This window comes from Scyliorhinus canicula, chromosome 1 (genome assembly GCF_902713615.1).
Source record: "Scyliorhinus canicula chromosome 1, sScyCan1.1, whole genome shotgun sequence".
In the NCBI taxonomy this organism is placed as follows: domain Eukaryota; kingdom Metazoa; phylum Chordata; class Chondrichthyes; order Carcharhiniformes; family Scyliorhinidae; genus Scyliorhinus; species Scyliorhinus canicula.
The window spans coordinates 55,239,342-55,261,042 of record NC_052146.1 but is presented as its reverse complement, the minus strand read 5'-3'; the positions used below and the strand labels follow the sequence as shown (position 1 = coordinate 55,261,042).

At 46.8% G+C, this 21,701-nt stretch overlaps 1 protein-coding gene across 1 annotated transcript in view; it reads left to right on the top strand.

Moving 5' to 3' along the window:
- LOC119962803 (mediator of RNA polymerase II transcription subunit 13-like) overlaps positions 1 to 21,701 on the top strand; it is a 311,329-nt gene that overhangs the window by 244,791 nt on the left and 44,837 nt on the right. Inside the window, exons 12-17 of the mRNA XM_038790899.1 lie at positions 7,391 to 7,493; positions 7,640 to 7,761; positions 16,938 to 17,028; positions 17,538 to 17,758; positions 17,955 to 18,160; positions 18,810 to 19,750. Of these exons, the coding sequence (XP_038646827.1) occupies positions 7,391 to 7,493; positions 7,640 to 7,761; positions 16,938 to 17,028; positions 17,538 to 17,758; positions 17,955 to 18,160; positions 18,810 to 19,750 (1,684 nt within the window). The remainder of the gene's footprint in view (positions 1 to 7,390; positions 7,494 to 7,639; positions 7,762 to 16,937; positions 17,029 to 17,537; positions 17,759 to 17,954; positions 18,161 to 18,809; positions 19,751 to 21,701) is intronic.

Here is a 21,701-nt window from a genome sequence, read left to right as displayed (position 1 = left end):
CAGACACGTGCGCTCTCCTTTCTCTCCGTCGCAGACACGCGCGCTCTCCTTTCTCTCCCTCGCAGGCACGCGCGCTCTCCTTTCTCTCCCTCGCAGATACGCGCGCTCTCCTTTCTCTCCCTCGCAGACATGCGTGCTCTCCTTTCTCTCCCTCACATACTGCGGCCTCTCCTTTCTCTCTCTCAAAGACATGAGCGCTCTCCTTTCTCTCCCTTTCAGACTGTGCACTCTCCTTTCTACCCTCGCAGGCACGTGCGCTCTCCTTTCTCTCCCTCGCAGACACGCGCGCTCTCCTTTCTCTCCCTCGCAGACACGCGCGCTCTCCTTTCTCTCCCTCGCAGACACGCGTGCCCTCCTTTTTCTCCCTCGCAGACACGGGCGCTCTCCCTCGCAGACACGCGCGCTCTCCTTTCCCTCGCAGACACGGGCGCTCTCCTTTCTCTCCCTCGCAGACACGCGCGCTCTCCTTTCCGTCGCAGACACGTGCGCTCTCCTTTCTCTCCGTCGCAGACATGCGCGCTCTCCTTTCTCTCCCTCGCAGGCACGCGCGCTCTCCTTTCCCTCCCTCGCAGACATGCGTGCTCTCCTTTCTCTCCCTCACAGACTGCGGGCTCTCCTTTCTCTCTCTCAAAGACATGAGCGCTCTCCTTTCTCTCCCTTTCATACTGTGCACTCTCCTTTCTCACCCTCTCAGACTACGCGCTCTCCTTTCTCTCCCTCGCAGGCACGTGCGCTCTCCTTTCTCTCCCTCGCAGGCACGCGCGCTCTCCTTTCTCTCCCTCGCAGGCACGCGCGCTCTCGCTCCCTCGCAGATATGCGCGCTCTCCTTTCTCCCTCACAGACTGCGGGCTCTCCTTTCTCTCTCTCTAAGACATGAGCGCTCTCCTTTCCCTCTCAGACTGTGCGCTCTACTTTCTCTCCCTCTCAGACTGCGTGCTCTCCTTTCTCTCCCTCTCAGACTGCACGCTCTCCTTTCTCTCCCTCTCATCTGCGTGCTCTCCTTTCTCCCTCACAGACACTTGCCCTTTCCTTTCTCCCTCTCTGGCATGTGTGCTCTCCTTTCTCTCCCTCTCAGACTGCGCGCTCTCCTTTCTCTCCCTCTCAGACTGCGTGCTCTCCTTTCTCTCCCACTCAGACTGCGTGCTCTCCTTTCTCCCTCACAGACACTTGCCCTTTCCTTTCTCCCTCTCCGGCATGTGTGCTCTCCTTTCTCCCTCACAGACACGTGCGCTCTCCTTTCTCTCCCTCGCAGACACGCGCGCTCTCCTTTCTCTCCCTCGCAGACACGCGCGCTCTCCTTTCTCTCCCTCTCCGACTGCGTGCTCTCCTTTCTCTCCCTCTCAGACTGCGTGCTCTCCTTTCTCCCTCGCAGACACTTGCCCTTCCCTTTCTCCCTCTCCGGCATGTGTGCTCTCCTTTCTCCCTCGCAGACACGTGCGCTCTCCTTTCTCTCCCTCGCAGACACGTGCGCTCTCCTTTCTCTCCCTCGCAGACACGTGCGCTCTCCTTTCTCTCCCTCGCAGACACGTGCGCTCTCCTTTCTCTCCCTCGCAGACACGTGCGCTCTCCTTTCTCTCCCTCGCAGACACGTGCGCTCTCCTTTCTCTCCCTCGCAGACACGTGCGCTCTCCTTTCTCTCCCTCGCAGACACGTGCACTCTCCTTTCTCTCCCTCGCAGACACGTGCGCTCTCCTTTCTCTCCCTCGCAGACACGTGCGCTCTCCTTTCTCTCCCTCGCAGACACGCGCGCTCTCCTTTCCCTCGCAGACACGCGCGCTCTCCTTTCTCTCCCTCGCAGTCATGCGCGCTCTCCTTTCTCTCCCTCGCAGATATGCGCGCTCTCCATTCTCTCCCTCGCAGACATGCGTGCTCTCCTTTCTCTCCCTCACAGACTGCGGGCTCTCCTTTCTCTCCCTCTCAGACTGTGCGCTCTCCTTGCTCTCCCTCGCAGACACGCGCGCTCTCCTTTCTCTCCCTCGCAGACACGCGCGCTCTCCTTTCTCTCCCTGGCAGGCACGCGCGCTCTCCTTTCTCTCCCTCTCAGACTACGCGCTCTCCTTTCTCTCCCTCTCAGACTGAGCGCTCTCCTTTCTCTTCCCCCTCAGACTGTGCGCTCTCCTTTCTCTCCCTCTCAGACTGCGCGCTCTCCTTTCTCTCCCTCTCAGACTGCGTGCTCTCCTTTCTTCCTCACAGACACTTGCCCTTTCCTTTCTCTCTCTCCGGCATGTGTGCTCTCCTTTCTCCCTCGCAGACACGTGCGCTCTCCTTTCTCTCCCTCGCAGACACGTGCGCTCTCCTTTCTCTCCCTCGCAGACACGTGCGCTCTCCTTTCTCTCTCCCTCGCAAACACGTGAGCTCTCCTTTCCCTCGCAGACACGTGCGCTCTCCTTTCCCTCGCAGACACGTGCACTCTCCTTTCTCTCCCTCGCAGACACGCGCGCTCTCCTTTCTCTCCCTCGCAGATATGCGCGCTCTCCTTTCTCCCTCTCAGACTGCGCGCGCTCTCATTTCTCCCTCTCAGACTGCGCGCGCTCTCATTTCTCCCTCTCAGACTGCGCGCGCTCTCATTTCTCCCTCTCAGACTGCGCGCGCTCTCATTTCTCCCTCTCAGACTGCGCGCGCTCTCATTTCTCCCTCTCAGACTGCGCGCGCTCTCATTTCTCCCTCTCAGACTGCGCGCGCTCCTTTCTCTCCCTCTCAGACTGCGTGCTCTCCTTTCTCTCCCTCTCAGACTGCGCGCTCTCCTTTCTCTCCGTCTCAGACTGCGCGCTCTCCTTTCTCACCCTCTCAGACTGCGTGCTCTCCTTTCTCCCTCGCAGACACTTGCCCTTCCCTTTCTCCCTCTCCGGCATGTGTGCTCTCCTTTCTCCCTCGCAGACACGTGCGCTCTCCTTTCTCTCCCTCGCAGACACGTGCGCTCTCCTTGCTCTCCCTCGCAGACACGCGCGCTCTCCTTTCTCTCCCTGGCAGGCACGCGCGCTCTCCTTTCTCTCCCTGGCAGGCACGCGCGCTCTCCTTTCTCTCCCTCGCAGACACGTGCGCTCTCCTTTCTCTCCCTCGCAGACACGTGCGCTCTCCTTTCTCTCCCTCGCAGACACGTGCGCTCTCCTTTCTCTCCCTCGCAGACACGTGCGCTCTCCTTTCTCTCCCTCGCAGACACGTGCGCTCTCCTTTCTCTCCCTCGCAGACACGTGCGCTCTCCTTTTTCTCCCTCGCAGACACGTGCGCTCTCCTTTCTCTCCCTCGCAGACACGCGCGCTCTCCTTTCCCTCGCAGACACGCGCGCTCTCCTTTCTCTCCCTCGCAGTCATGCGCGCTCTCCTTTCTCTCCCTCGCAGATATGCGCGCTCTCCATTCTCTCCCTCGCAGACATGCGTGCTCTCCTTTCTCTCCCTCACAGACTGCGGGCTCTCCTTTCTCTCTCTCTCAGACTGTGCGCTCTCCTTGCTCTCCCTCGCAGACACGCGCGCTCTCCTTTCTCTCCCTCGCAGACACGCGCGCTCTCCTTTCTCTCCCTCGCAGACACGCGCGCTCTCCTTTCTCTCCCTGGCAGGCACGCGCGCTCTCCTTTCTCTCCCTCTCAGACTACGCGCTCTCCTTTCTCTCCCTCTCAGACTGAGCGCTCTCCTTTCTCTTCCCCCTCAGACTGTGCGCTCTCCTTTCTCTCCCTCTCAGACTGCGCGCTCTCCTTTCTCTCCCTCTCAGACTGCGTGCTCTCCTTTCTTCCTCACAGACACTCGCCCTTTCCTTTCTCTCTCTCCGGCATGTGTGCTCTCCTTTCTCCCTCGCACACACGTGCGCTCTCCTTTCTCTCCCTCGCAGACACGTGCGCTCTCCTTTCTCTCCCTCGCAAACACGTGAGCTCTCCTTTCCCTCGCAGACACGTGCGCTCTCCTTTCCCTCGCAGACACGTGCGCTCTCCTTTCTCTCCCTCGCAGACACGCGCGCTCTCCTTTCTCTCCCTCGCAGATATGCGCGCTCTCCTTTCTCCCTCTCAGACTGCGCGCGCTCTCCTTTCTCCCTCTCAGACTGCGCGCGCTCTCATTTCTCCCTCTCAGACTGCGCGCGCTCTCATTTCTCCCTCTCAGACTGCGCGCGCTCTCATTTCTCCCTCTCAGACTGCGCGCGCTCTCATTTCTCCCTCTCAGACTGCGCGCGCTCTCCTTTCTCCCTCTCAGACTGCGCGCGCTCCTTTCTCTCCCTCTCAGACTGCGTGCTCTCCTTTCTCTCCCTCTCAGACTGCGCGCTCTCCTTTCTCTCCGTCTCAGACTGCGCGCTCTCCTTTCTCTCCCTCTCAGACTGCGCGCTCTCCTTTCTCTCCCTCTCAGACTGCGTTCTCTCCTTTCTCCCTCGCAGACACTTGCCCTTCCCTTTCTCCCTCTCCGGCATGTGTGCTCTCCTTTCTCCCTCGCAGACACGTGCGCTCTCCTTTCTCTCCCTCGCAGACACGTGCGCTCTCCTTTCTCTCCCTCGCAGACATGTGCGCTCTCCTTTCTCTCCCTCGCAGACACGTGCGCTCTCCTTTCTCTCCCTCGCAGACACGTGCGCTCTCCTTTCTCTCCCTCGCAGACACGTGCGCTCTCCTTTCTCTCCCTCGCAGACACGTGCGCTCTCCTTTCTCTCCCTCGCAGACACGTGCGCTCTCCTTTCTCTCCCTCGCAGACACGCGAGCTCTCCTTTCCCTCGCAGACACGCGCGCTCTCCTTTCTCTCCCTCGCAGGCATGCGCGCTCTCCTTTCTCTCCCTCGCAGATATGCGCGCTCTCCATTCTCTCCCTCGCAGACATGCGTGCTCTCCTTTCTCTCCCTCACAGACTGCGGGCTCTCCTTTCTCTCCCTCTCAGACTGTGCGCTCTCCTTTCTCTCCCTCTCAGACTGTGCGCTCTCCTTTCTCTCCCTCTCAGACTGCGTGCTCTCCTTTCTCCCTCACAGACACTTGCCCTTTCCTTTCTCCCTCTCCGGCATGTGTGCTCTCCTTTCTCCCTCGCAGACACGTGCGCTCTCCTTTCTCTCCCTCGCAGACACGTGCGCTCTCCTTGCTCTCCCTCGCAGACACGCGCGCTCTCCTTTCTCTCCCTGGCAGGCACGCGCGCTCTCCTTTCTCTCCCTGGCAGGCACGCGCGCTCTCCTTTCTCCCCTGGCAGGCACGCGCGCTCTCCTTTCTCTCCCTCTCAGACTACGCGCTCTCCTTTCTCTCCCTCTCAGACTGTGCGCTCTCCTTTCTCTCCCTCTCAGACTGTGCGCTCTCCTTTCTCTCCCTCTCAGACTGCGCGCTCTCCTTTCTCTCCCTCTCAGACTGCGTGCTCTCCTTTCTCCCTCACAGACACTTGCCCTTTCCTTTCTCCCTCTCCGGCATGTGTGCTCTCCTTTCTCCCTCGCAGACACGTGCGCTCTCCTTTATCTCCCTCGCAGGCACGCGCGCTCTCCTTTCTCTCCCTCGCAGACACGTGCGCTCTCCTTTCTCTCCCTCGCAGACACGTGCGCTCTCCTTTCTCTCCCTCGCAAACACGCGAGCTCTCCTTTCCCTCGCAGACACGTGCGCTCTCCTTTCCCTCGCAGACACGTGCGCTCTCCTTTCTCTCCCTCGCAGACACGCGCGCTCTCCTCTCCCTCGCAGATATGCGCGCTCTCCTTTCTCCCTCTCAGACTGCGCGCGCTCTCATTTCTCCCTCTCAGACTGCGCGCGCTCTCATTTCTCCCTCTCAGACTGCACGCGCTCTCATTTCTCCCTCTCAGACTCCGCGCGCTCCTTTCTCTCCCTCTCAGACTGCGTGCTCTCCTTTCTCTCCCTCTCAGACTGCGCGCTCTCCTTTCTCTCCCTCTCAGACTGCGCGCTCTCCTTTCTCTCCCTCTCAGACTGCGCGCTCTCCTTTCTCTCCCTCTCAGACTGCGCGCTCTCCTTTCTCTCCCTCTCAGACTGCGCGCTCTCCTTTCTCTCCCTCTCAGACTGCGTGCTCTCCTTTCTCCCTCACAGACACTTGCCCTTTCCTTTCTCCCTCTCCGGCATGTGTGCTCTCCTTTCTCCCTCGCAGGCACGTGCGCTCTCCTTTCTCTCCCTCGCAGGCACGTGCGCTCTCCTTTCTCTTCCTCGCAGGCACGTGCGCTCTCCTTTCTCTCCCTCGCAGACACGTGCGCTCTCCTTTTTCTCCCTCGCAGACACTTGCCCTTTCCTTTCTCCCTCTCCGGCATGTGTGCTCTCCTTTCTCCCTCGCAGACACGTGCGCTCTCCTTTCTCTCCCTCACAGACACGCGTGCCCTCCTTTTTCGCTCCCTCGCAGACCTGTGCGCGCTCCTTTCTCTTCCCCCTCAGACACACGTGTGCACTCTCCTTTCCCTCACAATCTCCCTCGCAGACACGTGCGCTCTCCTTTCTCTCCCTCGCAGACACGCGCGCTCTCCTTTCTCTCCCTCGCAGACACGCGCGCTCTCATTTCTCTCCCTCACAGACACGCGTGCCCTCCTTTTTCGCTCCCTCGCAGACACGTGCGCTCTCCTTTCTCTTCCCCCTCAGACACACGTGTGCACTCTCCTTTCCCTCACAATCTTCCCTCTCTCACACTGCACTCCTTCATCTTGTCTCTTTGTCACTCTCACATACTTTCCTCTCTCTCTCTCTCATCCCACAGCTGCTACCCCAGTTGCTTAACCATGGAAATTGGTAGATTTTAAAATAAAAATTGGTAGATTTCCAAAGATAACAAAAAATAAATCTTGTTGAAGGACCGTGATTACAGAAGGTCTGCAAAAATGTTCACTGTAACCTCTTATACTTCAATATGTATGGAACAAGTGCTGAGCATAAGAGATTGATAACCCATGTGTACATGTTAAACATTAAAATAGATAGGCTAAGGAATAGCAAAAATATTTAATGGAGGTGCTATTAATGAGCAAGATTAATTATGCCAGGTGCATTGAAGCAATACGAGTCAAGTCAAAGTTAACTTTCGTGACGTTATTGGGTCATAGTTGAAGCTCATTTTGTATTACTTCTGTGCCCCATTTCTCTTTAAACCATGTTATATTGAAGATGGGCTAAGAGCAACAGATTTTATGGTTGCCAACCAGTTAGTAAACTTGAACCATGAGCATATAGCAATAAAATTGATGAGCTTTAAATAAGATTTGTTGCAGAATGTGCATAATTTACACCAATTTTCTGTCTATTGCATACCTTTTTATTTTTAAAACATTAGGGTCAGGAGGGTAAATATAAATGGATAAGATCGAATAATAGAACTGGATTTATTCTGTGTTATTGATATTCCAAAAAACAGTTGGCCTGGTATGTTTTTTGAACCTGGGAGTCATAATTTGCACCAGTTTATTTAACTTAAAAATATTGTGGACAAATCTTAAGATATTTAAGGATATGCTGTTTTCCTTTTCAGCTTGAAGATGGATTTGGTACTAGGGACGCTCCAGCTAGTCATGCTGCACAGTTGCCTGATGGAAAAGATGCCATGTCTATTTTTAGCACTGCTCCGAAATCAGGTATCCCAACATGTATCCTGACCTATTGACAAGATTTCAGTCGTGACTAATGCAATCATAAAAGAACATTTTACAAAGTAGTTTATTTTGTTTACCCATGTAAGTAGAGTTTTAGTATGCTGAGCTCTTTTTTTTTTTGTTTTTAGAAACACGACAATCTCCAACAGGGCGAACGGTTCCTGCCAGCCTCACACGAGAGACTGACCTAGTGGTATCTTTGAATGATCTGGACAATCTTTTTGACAATTCCGATGATGAGGAAAATGCAGTAAGTGTAATTATATTTACAAAAATCGGCACAGCAAAAAAACCGCATTATATCCGTTGCTTGTGGGATTTAAACATCATTAATTGATCTTTAATGGTGACCTGTTCCAAGAATATGAATTTGTTACTTTAATGAGATCCAAAATACTTGACAGTTAAGCGCTACTTGTGAATATAAATGAATCCGTAAGTTAATATCACATTGTTGAAATCTGCTATGAATGTTTTTTTTAACTTTGTCTCCCAAGAAATAGATTCATCGTTCTGTATGGAAGTTTTAAGACTAATCATTTATCCAAAGTGGGTTACTCATGTTATATGTAGTTCGGTTGTGTCAATGTAGCAGAATTCGATCATTACAATTGGTGCTTCAGCTCGTGTCCCTCAATTTAATGCTTATAAATAGTTAACTAAACAGTGAAATGATATGTCGGACTACTTTTTCTGAATGAAATGTTGAGACTAGTGGTGTTCCACAGGGATACCGGTGCTTGGGCCTCTATTGTTCGTGGTGTACATAGACAATTTGGAGGAAAATGTAGCCGGTCTGATTAGTAGGTTCGCGGATGACATCAAGGTTGGTGGAGTGGCAAATAGTATTGAGGATTGTCAGAAGATACAGCAGGACATAGATAGGTTGAAGACGGGCAGAGAGATGGCAAATGGAGTTTAATCCGGACAAATGTGAGGTGATGCATTTTGGTAGGTCTAACATAGAGGGGAAATATACCGTAAATGATAAAACTCTTAGGAATATAGAAAGCTCAGAGAGATCTGGGCGTGCAGATTCACGGATCTTTGAAGGTGGCAACATAAGTGGACAAGATAGTCAAGAAAGCATACGGAATGCTTGACTTCATTGGATGGGGCTTTGAGTATTAAAAATTGGCAAGTCATGTTACAGTTGTATAGAACCGTGGTAACCTTGGAATATTGCGCACAATTCTGGTCGCCACACGACCAGAAATATGTGGAGGCTTTGGAGAGGGCGCAGAGGAGGTTTACCAGGATGTTGTCTGGTCTGGAGGGTGTTAGCTATGTGGAGAGGGTGAATAGATTCTGACTGTTTTTATTAGAAAGACGGAGGTTGAGGGGTGACCTGATGAAGGTCTACAGGATTATGAGAGGCACGGATTGAGTGGATGGGCAGGCACTTTTTCCCAGGGTGGAGGGGTCAGTCACCAGGGGCAGAGGTTTAAGGTCTGTGGGGCAATGTTCAGAGGAGATGTGTGAGGCAGGCTTTTTACACAAAGCGTGGTGAGTGCCTGGAACGCGTTGCTAGGGGAGGTTGTGGAAGCAGATACATTAACGGGGTTCCAGAGGCATCTTGGCAAACACATCGATAGGATGGGTATAGAGGGATACGGCACAAGGAAATGCTGAGCATTTTTGCTAAGGTTGGTATTAAGACCGGCACAGGCTTGGAGGGCCCAAGGGCCTGTTCCTGTGTTGTATTGCTCTTTGTTATTTTGTTCTTTTTTTCTTTGTACTTTCATACCAATACAATATTGCTAACAAATGGACAGTACATTTTATCCATATGTGCCCATTTTTACAAAGTAGTCAAATTGTTTTGATCAGCTGGGCAGCATGGTGGCGCAGTGATTATCACTGCTGCCATACGGCGCCGAGGTCTTAGGGTTCGATCCCAGCCCTGGGTCACTGTCCGTGTGGAGTTTGTACTCTCCCCGCGTGTGTGTGGGTTTCGCCGCCACAACCCAAAGATGTGCAGATTAGGTGGATTGGCCACGCTAAATTGCCCCTTAATTGGAAAAATGAATTGGGTACTCTAAATTTATGGGAAAAAAATTGTTTTGATCAGAATTCTGAATAGGAAATTAAACCTGAACTCCTAAAATGTTACACTTAGCTGTTTTAATGAGGTTTCAAATATATGAGAAAAGGTTTTCTCTGAAATACTGGCTGGGCTGAAGGCATAAGACACAGGAGCAGAATTAGGCCACTTGGCCCATCGAGTCTGCTCCGCCATTCAATCATGGCTGATAATTTCTCATCCCCATTCTCCTGCCTTCTCCCCATAATCCGTGATCCCCTTACTAAACATGAACCTATCTATCTCTGTTTTGAAGACACTCAGTGAATTGGCCTCCACAGCCTTCTGCAGCAAAGAGTTCCACAGATTCACCACCCTCTGGCTGAAGAAATTCCTCCTCATCTCTGTTTTAAAGGATCGTCCCTTTAGTCTGAGATTGTGTCCTCTGGTTCTAGTTTTTCCGACAAGTGGAAATATCCTCTCCACGTCCACTCTCCAGGCCTGACAGTATCTTGTAAGTTTCAATAAGATCCCCTCTCATCCTTCTAAACTCCAATGAGTACAGACCCAGAGTCCTCAACCGTTCCTCATATGACAAGTTCTTCATTCCAGGGATCATTCTTGTGAACCTCCTCTGGACCCTTTCCAAGGCCAGCACATCCTTCCTTGGATACGGGGCCCAAAACTGCTCGCAATACTCAAAATGGGGTCTGACCAAAGCCTTATAGTGCCTCAGAAGTACATCCTGGTCTTGCATTCTAGCTCTCTTGACATGAATGCTAACATTACATTTGCCTTCTTAACTGCCCACTTAACCTGCACGTTAACCTTAAGAGAATCGTGAACAAGGACTCCCAAGTCCCTTTGTGCTTCTGATTTCCAAGCATTTCCCCATTCAGAAATTGTCTATGCCTAAATTCCTCCTTCCAAAGTGCACAACCTCACACTTTTCCACATTATTGTATTTCATTTGCCACTTCATTGCCCACTCCCCTAGCTTGTCCAGGTCCTTCTTCAACCCCCTTGCTTCCTCAATACTACCTGTCCCTCTACAGATTTGTATCATCTGTAAACTTAGCAACAGTGCCTTCAGATTCTTCCAGATCATTAATGTATATTGTGAAAAGTTGTGGTCCCAGCACCGACCCCTGAGGCATACCACTAGTCACCAGCTGCCATTCTGAAAAAGTCCCCTTTTTCCCCGCTCTCTGCCTTCTGCCAGTCAGCCAATCCTCTATCCATGCCAGGATCCTACTCTTAACACCATGAGCTCTTAATTTATTTAACAATATCCTATGCGGCACCTTGTCAAAGGCCTTCTGGAAATCTAAATAAATCACGTCCACCGGTTATCCTTTGTCTAACTTCCGTGTTACCTCCTCAAAGAACTCTTAACAGATGTGTCAGACATGACCTCCCTTTGACAAAGCCGTGCTGACTCAGTGCTATTTTACCATGCACTTCCAAGTACTTCGCAATCTCATCTTTAATAACAGATTCTAAAATCCTACCAATGACCAGAGTCAGGCTATCCGGCCTATAATTTCCCGTCTTCTGCCTCCCTCCCTTCTTAAACAGTGGTGTTACATTATCCACCTTCCAGTCCTCTGGGACCCTTGCCTCCAGTGATTCCTGAATAATTTTCTAGTACTCTTCGGGAGGGTTTAAACTAATTTGGCAGGGGAATGGGAACCGGATTTGTAGTCCAGCAACTAAGGAAGCCGATATTCAGGACGCCAAAGCACGTAGTGATGCAGTGGGGAAGGTAACACTGACAAAGGAGAGTACTTGCAGGCAAGGAGATGGGTTGAAGTGTGTATACCTCAATGCAAGAAGCATCAGGAATAAGGTGGGTGAACTTAAGGCATGGATCGGTACTTGGGACTACGATGTGGTGGCCATCACAGAAACTTGGATAGAAGAGGGGCAGAAATGGTTGTTGGAGGTACCTGGTTATAGATGTTTCAACAAGATTAGGGAGGATGGTAAAAGAGGTGGGGGGGTGGCATTGTTAATTAGAGATAGTATAACAGCTGCAGAAAGGCAGTTCGAGGGGGATCTGCCTACTGACGTAATATGGGTTGAAGTCAGAAATAGGAAAGGAGCAGTCACCTTGTTGGGAGTTTTCTATAGGCCCCCCAATAGCAGCAGAGATGTGGAGGAACAGATTGGGAAACAGATTTTGGAAAGGTGCAGAAGTCACAGGGTAGCAGTCATGGGTGACTTCAACTTCCCAAACATTGAGTGGAAACTCTTTAGATCAAATAGTTTGGATGGGGTCGTGTTTGTGCAGTGTGTCCAGGAAGCTTTTCTAACACAGTATGTAGATTGTCCGACCAGAGGGGAGGCCATATTGGATTTAGTACTTGGTAATGAAACAGGGCAGGTGATAGATTTGTTAGTGGGGGAGCATTTTGGAGGTAGTGACCACAATTCTGTGACTTTCACTTTAGTTATGGAGAGGGATAGGTGCGTGCAACAGGGCAAGGTTTACAATTGGGGGAAGGGTAAATACAATGCTGTCAGACAAGAATTGAAGTGTAGAAGTTGGGAACTTAGGCTGTCAGGGAAGGACACAAGTGAAATGTGGAACTTGTTCAAGGAACAGGTACTGCGTGTCTTTGATATGTATGTCCCTGTCAGGCAGGGAAGAGATGGTCGAGTGAGGGAACCATGGTTGACAAGAGAGGTTGAATGTCTTGTTAAGAGGAAGAAGGAGACTTATGTAAGGCTGAAGAAACAAGGCTCAGACATGGCGCTGGAGGGATACAAGATAGCCAGGAGGGAACTGAAGAAAGGGATTAGGAGAGCTAAGAGAGGGCATGAAAAATCTTTGGCAGGTAGGATCAAGGAAAACCCCAAGGCCTTTTACACATATGTGAGAAATATGAGAATGACTAGAGCGAGGGTAGGTCCGATCAAGGACAGTAGCGGGAGATTGTGTATTGAGTCTGAAGAGATAGGAGAGGTCTTGAACGAGTACTTTTCTTCAGTATTTACAAATGAGAGGGGCCATATTGTTGGAGAGGACAGTGTGAAACAGACTGATAAGCTTGAGGAGATACTTGTCAGGAAGGAAGATGTGTTGCGTGTTTTGAAAAACTTGAGGATAGACAAGTCCCCCGGGCCTGACGGGATATATCCAAGGATTCTATGGGAAGCAAGAAATGAAATTGCAGAGCCGTTGGCAATGATCTTTTCGTCCTCGCTGTCAACAGGGGTGGTACCAAAGGATTGGAGAGTGGCGAATGTCGTGCCCCTGTTTAAAAAAGGGAATAGGGATAACCCTGGGAATTACAGGCCAGTTAGTCTTACTTCGGTGGTAGGCAAAGTAATGGAAAGGGTACTGAGGGATAGGATTTCTGAGCATCTGGAAAGGAACTGCTTGATTAGGGATAGTCAGCACGGGTTTGTGAGGTGTAGGTCTTGCCTTACAAGTCTTATTGACTTCTTTGAGGAGGTGACCAAGCATGTGGATGAAGGTAAAGCAGTGGATGTAGTGTACATGGATTTTAGTAAGGCATTTGATAAGGTTCCCCATTGTAGGCTTGTGCAGAAAGTAAGGAGGTATGAGATAGTGGGCAATTTGGCCAGTTGGATAACAAACTGGCTAACCGATAGAAGACAGAGAGTGGTGGTGGATGGCAAATATTCAACCTGGTAAATCTATCAGTTATCAGTGGTGTACCGCAGGGATCAGTTCTGGGTACTCTGCTGTTTGTGATTTTCATTAACGACTTGGATGAGGGAGTTGAAGGGTGGGTCAGTAAATTTGCAGATGATACGATGATTGGTGGAGTTGTGGATAGTGAGGAGGGCTGTTGTTGGCTTCAAAGAGACATAGATAGAATGCAGAGCTGGGCTGAGAAATGGCAGATGGAGTTTAACCCTGACAAGTGTGAGGTTGTCCATTTTGGAAGGACAAATATGAATGCGGAATACAGGGTTAACGGTAGGGTTCTTGGCAATGTGGAGGAGCAAAGAGATCTTGGGGTCTATGTTCATAGATCTTTGAAAGTTGCCACTCAAGTGGATAGAGCTGTGAAGAAGGCCTATGGTGTGCTAGCGTTCATTAGCAGAGGGATTGAATTTAAGAGCCGTGAGGTGATGATGCAGCTGTACAAAACCTTGGTCAGGCCACATTTGGAGTACTGTGTGCAGTTCTGGTTGCCTCATTTTAGGAAGGATGTGGAAGCTTTGGAAAAGGTGCAAAGGAGATTTACCAGGATGTTGCCTGGAATGGAGAGTAGGTCATACGAGGAAAGGTTGAGGGTGCTAGGCCTTTTCTTATTAGAACGGAGAAGGATGAGGGGCGACTTGATAGAGGTTTATAAGATGATTAGGGGAATAGATAGAGTAGACAGTCAGAGACTTTTCCCCCGGGTGGAACACACCATTACAAGAGGACATAAATTTAAGATAAATGGTGGAAGATATAGAGGGGATGTCAGAGGTAGGTTCTTTACCCAGAGAGTAGTGGGGGCATGGAATGCACTGCCTGTGGAAGTAGTTGAGTCGGAAATGTTAGGGACCTTCAAGCGGCTATTGGATAGGTACATGGATTAGGGTAGAATAACGGAGTGTAGGTTAACTTCTTAAGGGCAGCACGGTAGTATTGTGGATAGCACAATTGCTTCACAGCTCCAGGGTCCCAAGTTCAATTTCGACTTGGGTCACTGTCTGTGTGGAGTCTGCACATCCTCCCCGTGACTGCGGGGTTTCCTCCGGGTACTCCGGTTTCCTCCCACAGTCCAAAGATGTGCAGGTTGGGTGGATTGGCCATGAAAAATTGTCCAAAATTCTTTGATTAACCTAGGACAAAAGTTTGGCGCAGCATCGTGGGCCGAAGGGCCTGTTCTGTGCTGTATTTATCTATCTATAAATCATCATTAATGCTTCCACAATTTCCTCCGCTATCTCTTTAGGACCTTGGGGTGTAGTCCATCTGGTCCAGGTGACATATCCACCTTTCAGTTTCCCCAGAACCTTCTCCTTAGTAATGGTCACTGCACTCCCCTCTGGTTCTCCTGGAGCTCTGGCATCCCACTGGTGTCTTCTACCGTGAAGACTGATGCAAAGTAACTATTCAGTTCATCTGCCATTTCTTTGTTTCCTAACCCCATTTTCCAGTGGTCCAATGTCTATGATTGCCTCTCTCTTACCTTTTATATATTGAAAAAAATCCCTTCCTTTATATTACTAGCTAGCTTGCACTCCTACTTCATCTTCTTCCCCCTTATTGCTTTTTTAGTTGTCCTCTGCTTGCTTTTAAAGGCTTCTCAATCTTCTGGTTTCCCACTAATTCTCACCACTTTGTATGCTTTTTCTTTAGCCTTTATGCTGTCCTTGACATCCCTCGTCAGCCATGGAAGCCTCGTCCTCCCTTAGCATGTTTCCTCATCCTTTGGATGAATTTCTGTTGTGCCTCCCTAATAACCCCCAAAACTCCTGCTAATGCTGGTCCACTGTTTTCCCTGCTCGACTCCTTTTCCAATCAGCTCTGGCCACCTCCTCCCTTATGTCTTTGTAGTTACCCTTATTTATTTTCTGATTGCAGCTTCTCACTTTCAAACTGCAATTCTATCATATTATGGTCACTGCTCCCTAAGGCTTCCTTCACCTTCAGTTCCCTAATCAAGTTCTCCTCATTACACATTACCAAACCCAGAATTGCCTGCTCCCTGGTAGGCTCTGTCACAAGCTGCTCAAAAAAAACATCTTGGGCATTCCACAAATTCCATTTCTTGGGATCCACTACCAACCTGATTTTTCCAGTCCACCTGCATATTGAAGTCCCCCATGATTATTGTAATATTGCCTTTTTTACATGCCTTTTCTCGCAATGTTCATGACTACGGTTTTGCATTTTCAGCTTTTATTGATTTTCTACTGAAAAGTTCCAATTTTATCCAAAAAGGCTATTTGGATATTTCAATTTTTACCTTTTTATTGACTACATCATCTTTATAAAAACGAGTATTTTAAAATGTATGCTACCTGGATTTGAGCTGCACATGCTGCTTGTGGCTTTCAAAAAGTTGTTCCAGCAGCCAGTGAAGTTGCTAGACCATGGAAAGCCTGAGGTTGATTCTCTGAAATAGTTGTTGACAACAGGAAATAGACAAATATTCAATGAAAATGGAGTCCCCCTTTGAACTCCTGCAACCCTTCGCAACTGCTTGCAAGCTGCTCGGATTCTTTGCATTGATGCACAGGATTTATTTTGCATTCCCTCACTTCATTCCATTGGTTTTGCTGAGCTGCACTATTGAGAAGAGAATGAAATATATGATGGTGAATATATTTGTGGATATTCTAAATGAAGGATGCCACAGTAAGGTTAAATCGCATATGAAGATTCTTGGAAAATTTAACTGTAAATGAGAAAATGCTGTTGTTTAAAATCTGAATCCTTTAAAATTTTCATAGAGGTGATAAATGTTGACCCTTTCCCTTTACTGGGGGAAGATCTTTAATCCCAATTGCCAGTTGCAACATCAAGTGTTTTTCAATCTTCGACAACTCATAATGAGGGCAGTTCCATGGTACATTTGCTAGTTTACATGGAGATGTCAGCCTCAGATGTTTCAATTTCCCCATTAGATTTCTAGCCATGTGTTTTCAGATGTAACTGTCTTCCAGCTCTGCATGCTACCTAATGCTGCTGCAATAAACATAAATGCTCAAACATATCTTAAAAATAATCAGCAAATGAATATCGCGCCCGTGACTTAGTAAAAAAGTACCATACTTTGAAAATTCAGGTTCTGCAGAAAATACTAGCTGCAATTTTGTAATTATCTCTACAGCTTTCAGAATAACTCTTTTTTAAAGCACTTTTTAATCAAACTTGGATCAAAGTAGGTTACAGCAAATAAACACCCTGGGAAACATTCTTCCCAACAATCAACTATACAGTTTGTACAGATTTGTCTCCTTTTTCACTCTTTCCCCCCCCCCCCCCCCCCCCCCATCACCCACCCCACCTGCGACGAACAGCTCCTCAAACACCCCCCACCTTTTTGAGAATAGCTCTTTTATCATCATTCCATGAAAATTGCTTCCCAGAGCCCGAAATTTCATTTTTGATAGCGAAAGGAAAAGAAGAAAGTTAAATGTTAAACAGTTGTACGTTAATTTTTTTGCCTCGACTAAACATGAGATGTGTTGAGTTGTAATATAAAACCTTTAGAGTGTGTGTGCTCATACAGAGAACATACTTGCGAAAAAAAATTGCTAAAATGCATTCAATATTTTTTGATTATTGCACATCTGACTTTCTTGCCCCAAAATTTGTTCTTGTGTTCAGGTCCAAACTAAGCAAAGTATTGCCCAGATTTCTTCTCGGCAATAAAAATGAATACTGCATGGTTCATTTAAAAGAATACTTCTGTCTATTGCAGACTTCCCCAACACGGTCTAAGCAAGCAAATGTAGGATCAGAAGACAGGGCTGTTGGAAAAGATGTGAAAACAACAGGGCCTTATCCTCCAAGTAAGCAGTTATCGTGTTTGTCAATGTTTTTCATGATCTGGTCTGAAGAATATTCCAGGTTGTAGAACTTTGAATATTCAGAAAGAGATGCTTGAGTTTTTTTGCCGACATTTTTAAACATCCGGGGTGGAGTTAACAAGATTTTAAGGAATATAAAATCATGTTGAGACCAAAATTTCAAGAGCACAATGGGTAGTTGGTGATGATTAGAAACAAACAATTATTATGGCGGCACTGCAGCACAATAGTTATCACTGCTGCCTCACGGAACCGAGGACCCGGTCGCCCCAAGTCCCCGTCATTGTGGGGTTTGCACATTTTCCCCGTGTCTGCGTGGGTCTCGCCTCCACAGCGCAAAGATGTGGATTGGCCATGATAACTTGCCCCATAATTGGGGCAAAGAAGAATTGGGCACTTTAAATTTAAAAAAAGAAAAGAAACAAACAATTATAAGCTTATGTATGTTTGCAAATAATGAACAAGAGAATGACATACTTGGCTTCATTTAGCTGTTGCAGATCTGCAAAGAATGTTTCCGACCCCTCCATCTCTAGAGCAACATCCAGCATTTTCTCCAGTAATGAACTACAAAGATGGTGTTAATTCAGAGATGACTGCAGGGATGAACAGTGTGGAGAATCCAGTGGGAGGCATGACTGCAACTCAGTTCGCAGAATTTAAAATGCAGGTGGAAGATCGACTGGGCAGTCCTAAGCCTGAAGAAATAACAGTTAGTAGAAGAAAACAAATGTCCAATATTCTTGCAATTTGATGGAAAAATAATTATCTTCACAACTTTGTGTATTTAATATTTTCAAAGGGCACTATTAAAATATTACTTGATAGATTTTTTTTAAATTCTGAAATTTTTGTAATTGATTATTTGAAATATATTTCCAAAGTAATGTTTTTTGATGCTCCTCCAGGATTTCTCTTATGTACACAAACCCCCAAAAGCCAAGGCCTTTGTTGGGTCTTCAATGTTTGCACCACTAAAAGCAGTGCCCAGTCAATGCCTTGCTCCACTGAAAATGCCAGATGCCTGCATGTATAGACCATCATGGGCTATTCCTCCGAAAATTGAACAACTGCCTGTACCACCTTCTGCTTCATTAAATCGGGATGGATATGTGTAAGTGCTTAAAAACGTTTGCCACAAGTTTATTGTACTTAGAGTCTGGTCTTTAAAAACATTGGGATCTGAAACATGTAACTGGTAGGGGCTACTTAATTTGAATTTCAGAAACTAAAGTTTGAAAGAACAGTCTCTCTTAAAAGGTGTTTGAATGCAATTGTAGAATTTTGTAGTCTAATTTGTAGCAAAATATAATTTTGTTGCTTTTTGACAATTGATAGCATTTGCAATTCTGTTTTTATGCTGGTCAAAGTCTATCCTTGCAAAATAATTCTGGTAAAATTTCACACTTTTTATACCTATTTTCTAATATGTTTTTGGTGCAAATTCCAGCCGTGTTTCAAACTGATGACAAGGAAGTAAAAACAATAAAATGTAAATATACATTTAAAATATAATTGCTAGAATTGTCAACCAACTTACAGAATTTTTGTAAATTGGACATGGGTGAAATGATGGGTTACAACTTTTGAATTACTTCGAATTTTAGAAGTGGAATTGTTAATGCACCATTGTAAATGTTTTTTGATACTTTGTCAATGTACCTCTATTCAGTAGTCTCCTACAACACATATCAACAGCCAGTTCCAGTTATTCTCTTGTGGCATGCAAATATTTTTCTAACACTAGCTTTTTTTTCTTACAGCAATGTGCCTAGTGTTGGGAGTCTGACAGAAGATTATATTCAGATGAGTACTCCTCAAATGAGCACACCTTTGGCAGTAAGTTCGACTGCACCTGCCAGCAACAGTGGTGCTGGTGTGTTGCCATCTCCAGCAACCCCTCGCTTTTCTGTCCCAACACCTCGTACACCAAGAACCCCACGAACTCCACGCGGTGGTGGCACTGCCAGTGGGCAAGGATCAGTGAAATATGATAGTGCTGATCTGTGCTCTCCTGCTTCAACACCCTCGACAACGCGACCATTGAACTCAGTGGAGCCAGCAACCATACAGTCAATTCCACAAGCCCACAGCTTGTACGTTACGCTAATCTTGTCAGATTCGGTGATGAATTTCTTCAAGGATCGCAACTTTGATAGCTGCTGTATCTGTGTTTGTAATATGAATATCAAAGGGGCAGATGTTGGTTTATACATCCCAGATCCAACCAATGAAGCTCAGTTTGGATGCACCTGTGGATTTAGCGCTGTTGTAAACCGCAGACTTGGATATAATGCAGGTCTCTTTCTTGAGGATGAATTTGATATTTTTGGAAGGACCTCTGAAATTGGTCAAGCTGCAGAAAGACGATTGATCTTGTGTCGGAATTCTATAGTTCCCCAAGGTTTTGATGAGTCAAAGAGGCTACAGGACCTAACATCAAGCTTAATATTTCTTGTACAGGACCAATGTACAGGACCGTTCACTTCTCTAAGTTCTCTGGACTACATTTCCTTAGATAGATCAGCACTTCAATCAGCAAACTGGAACTACGACAAGCTGAGAGCAGATAGTAGTGATTCTTGCACAGAGTGTTTCAATGCCCTGGAACAGGGTCGACAATATGTGGATAATCCTTCTGGTGGAAGAATAGATGAAGCACTAATTAGGAGCAGGAGTTTACACCCATGGCCCAATAGTAATGGTACGTTTTCCGTTGCATTAAATTTCAATTGTGTGAAGCTTGATCAAATGATCTGAATGTGTCATTAACCCTTCCTTTCCATCTTTTGAAGTTAAGATTGTTGGTATTTTTAAATTTCCTGCAAGTCAACTGTAATTAAAATGTGTTTCCTTCCACAAGGCATGGAACCATTGAGAGAGAAAAATGTCTTTCACTATTTCATCAGAAAGGCTTTCAAATGATCTATTTACAGTTGTCTTGGAACTCGATGGGCCGAATGGCCTCCTTCTGCACTGTAAATTCTATGTAAAAAAAAAAAATGTTATGTTAGTTCCTGGGTCACTACTATCATTGGGCAAATTGTTCGGGTGGCATAATACTTCAAGGTTGCCGGCACTTTTAAATACCCCCTTCTGGGCTTCACCCTAACTCTGTGCTTCCCCTAACTGTAACCTTAACTATACAACACAGCAAGTTCCTGAAATCATCAATCAGTCCTATCTCTTACCCAGGAAAATGCTGCAGACTGTGTTATAGGTCTGCATTGCCATCGTTATATATAAATACTTGGGTAATTATATATGCTTTACTTTTCATTGTAGTATACAAGGCTGAATTTGACATTGTACTGTGAATGTCAGGAGGAGCTTATTTCATTCTTGATCTGCATATCTGTATACAAGGGCTTAATGTATAGTCATAACAGCTAAGTGATCACTAGATGGCAGCACTAGAAAGGGGTATAAAATACAGACTCAAGCCGGGTTCCCGCCTCTTCGTGTGTATAGTAACTAGTGACTAGTGACCAGAGGTATAGAGAGTTAGCTCAGAGTTCAAGTGTAGCTAATCATAGTTTATTCTTATTTAATATCTAGTAAAAGTATTGGAGATAGAACAAACGCAGTTTAATTGTTTAAGTTACTGAAATTATTTGCTTTCATTGGCGACTACGAGTGTTAACATTGAGTTTAAGAGCATCTTGGTAAGAAGCAAATGAGTAACGTATATTACAGTAAGTAATATAACATGCTACCAGGAGTAGTAATATAATATAAAATGGTACCTACAGTAATATAACCTGCTACCAGGAGTAGTAATATAATATAACACAACCACAAAAGGACTATAACCTTTGACTCTCTACCTTAATTTTTAAAATTTTTAAATTTTTTCCAAAACATTAGTGCTTGTAGTTAATAGTATTTTACATAAACTGAAAAAGATGAGCATGATGAGTTTGACAACATGGATTCAACTCAGCTGACATTTTTATGAAATTTGTCTTAAGCTAGGGATGCAAAAGCTTCCCAATTTAACCTTCTGCCCACAGCTCCCCTCCTATTTTAATTCAAACTATCGTAAGAAAAATCATACAGGTTAACATGGTAGGAAAGCAGAAGTCAAAGTGATATTGTTTCCTGCAAGTGGTGGTGAAAAGTTACAACTGACGCATAGTCTATAGCTGCTTCAGTTATTGTGATTGTACTGTCCATTCATAATAGAAAGCTAATGTTCAGTTATGTTGGAAGAGCTTCAAAATTGGAAGGAACTTAGCACTAGAAGGACACTCAAGATAAAATGGTTTTAATGCGACTGAGGAAATCATGGCCACTTTGACTGCAGCTTGGAATGCTGGTATATGAAAACATAATCAGCGAGATGTAGGTTCAGTTCTTGATTTGATTTATTGTCACATGTACCGAATTACAGTGAATAATATTTTTCTGCGGCCGAAGGAACGTACACAGTACGTACATAGTAGACAAAAGAATAATCAACAGAGAACATTGGCAAATGGTACATCGACAAACAGTGATTGATTACAGTGCGGAACAAGGGGCCAAACAAAGCAAATACATGAGCAAGAGCAGCATAGGACATCTTACAGGGAACAGATCAGTCAGAGGTGGAGTCGTTGAGGAGTCTTGTAGCTTTGGGGAAGAAACTGTTCCTATGTCTGGATGTGCAGGTC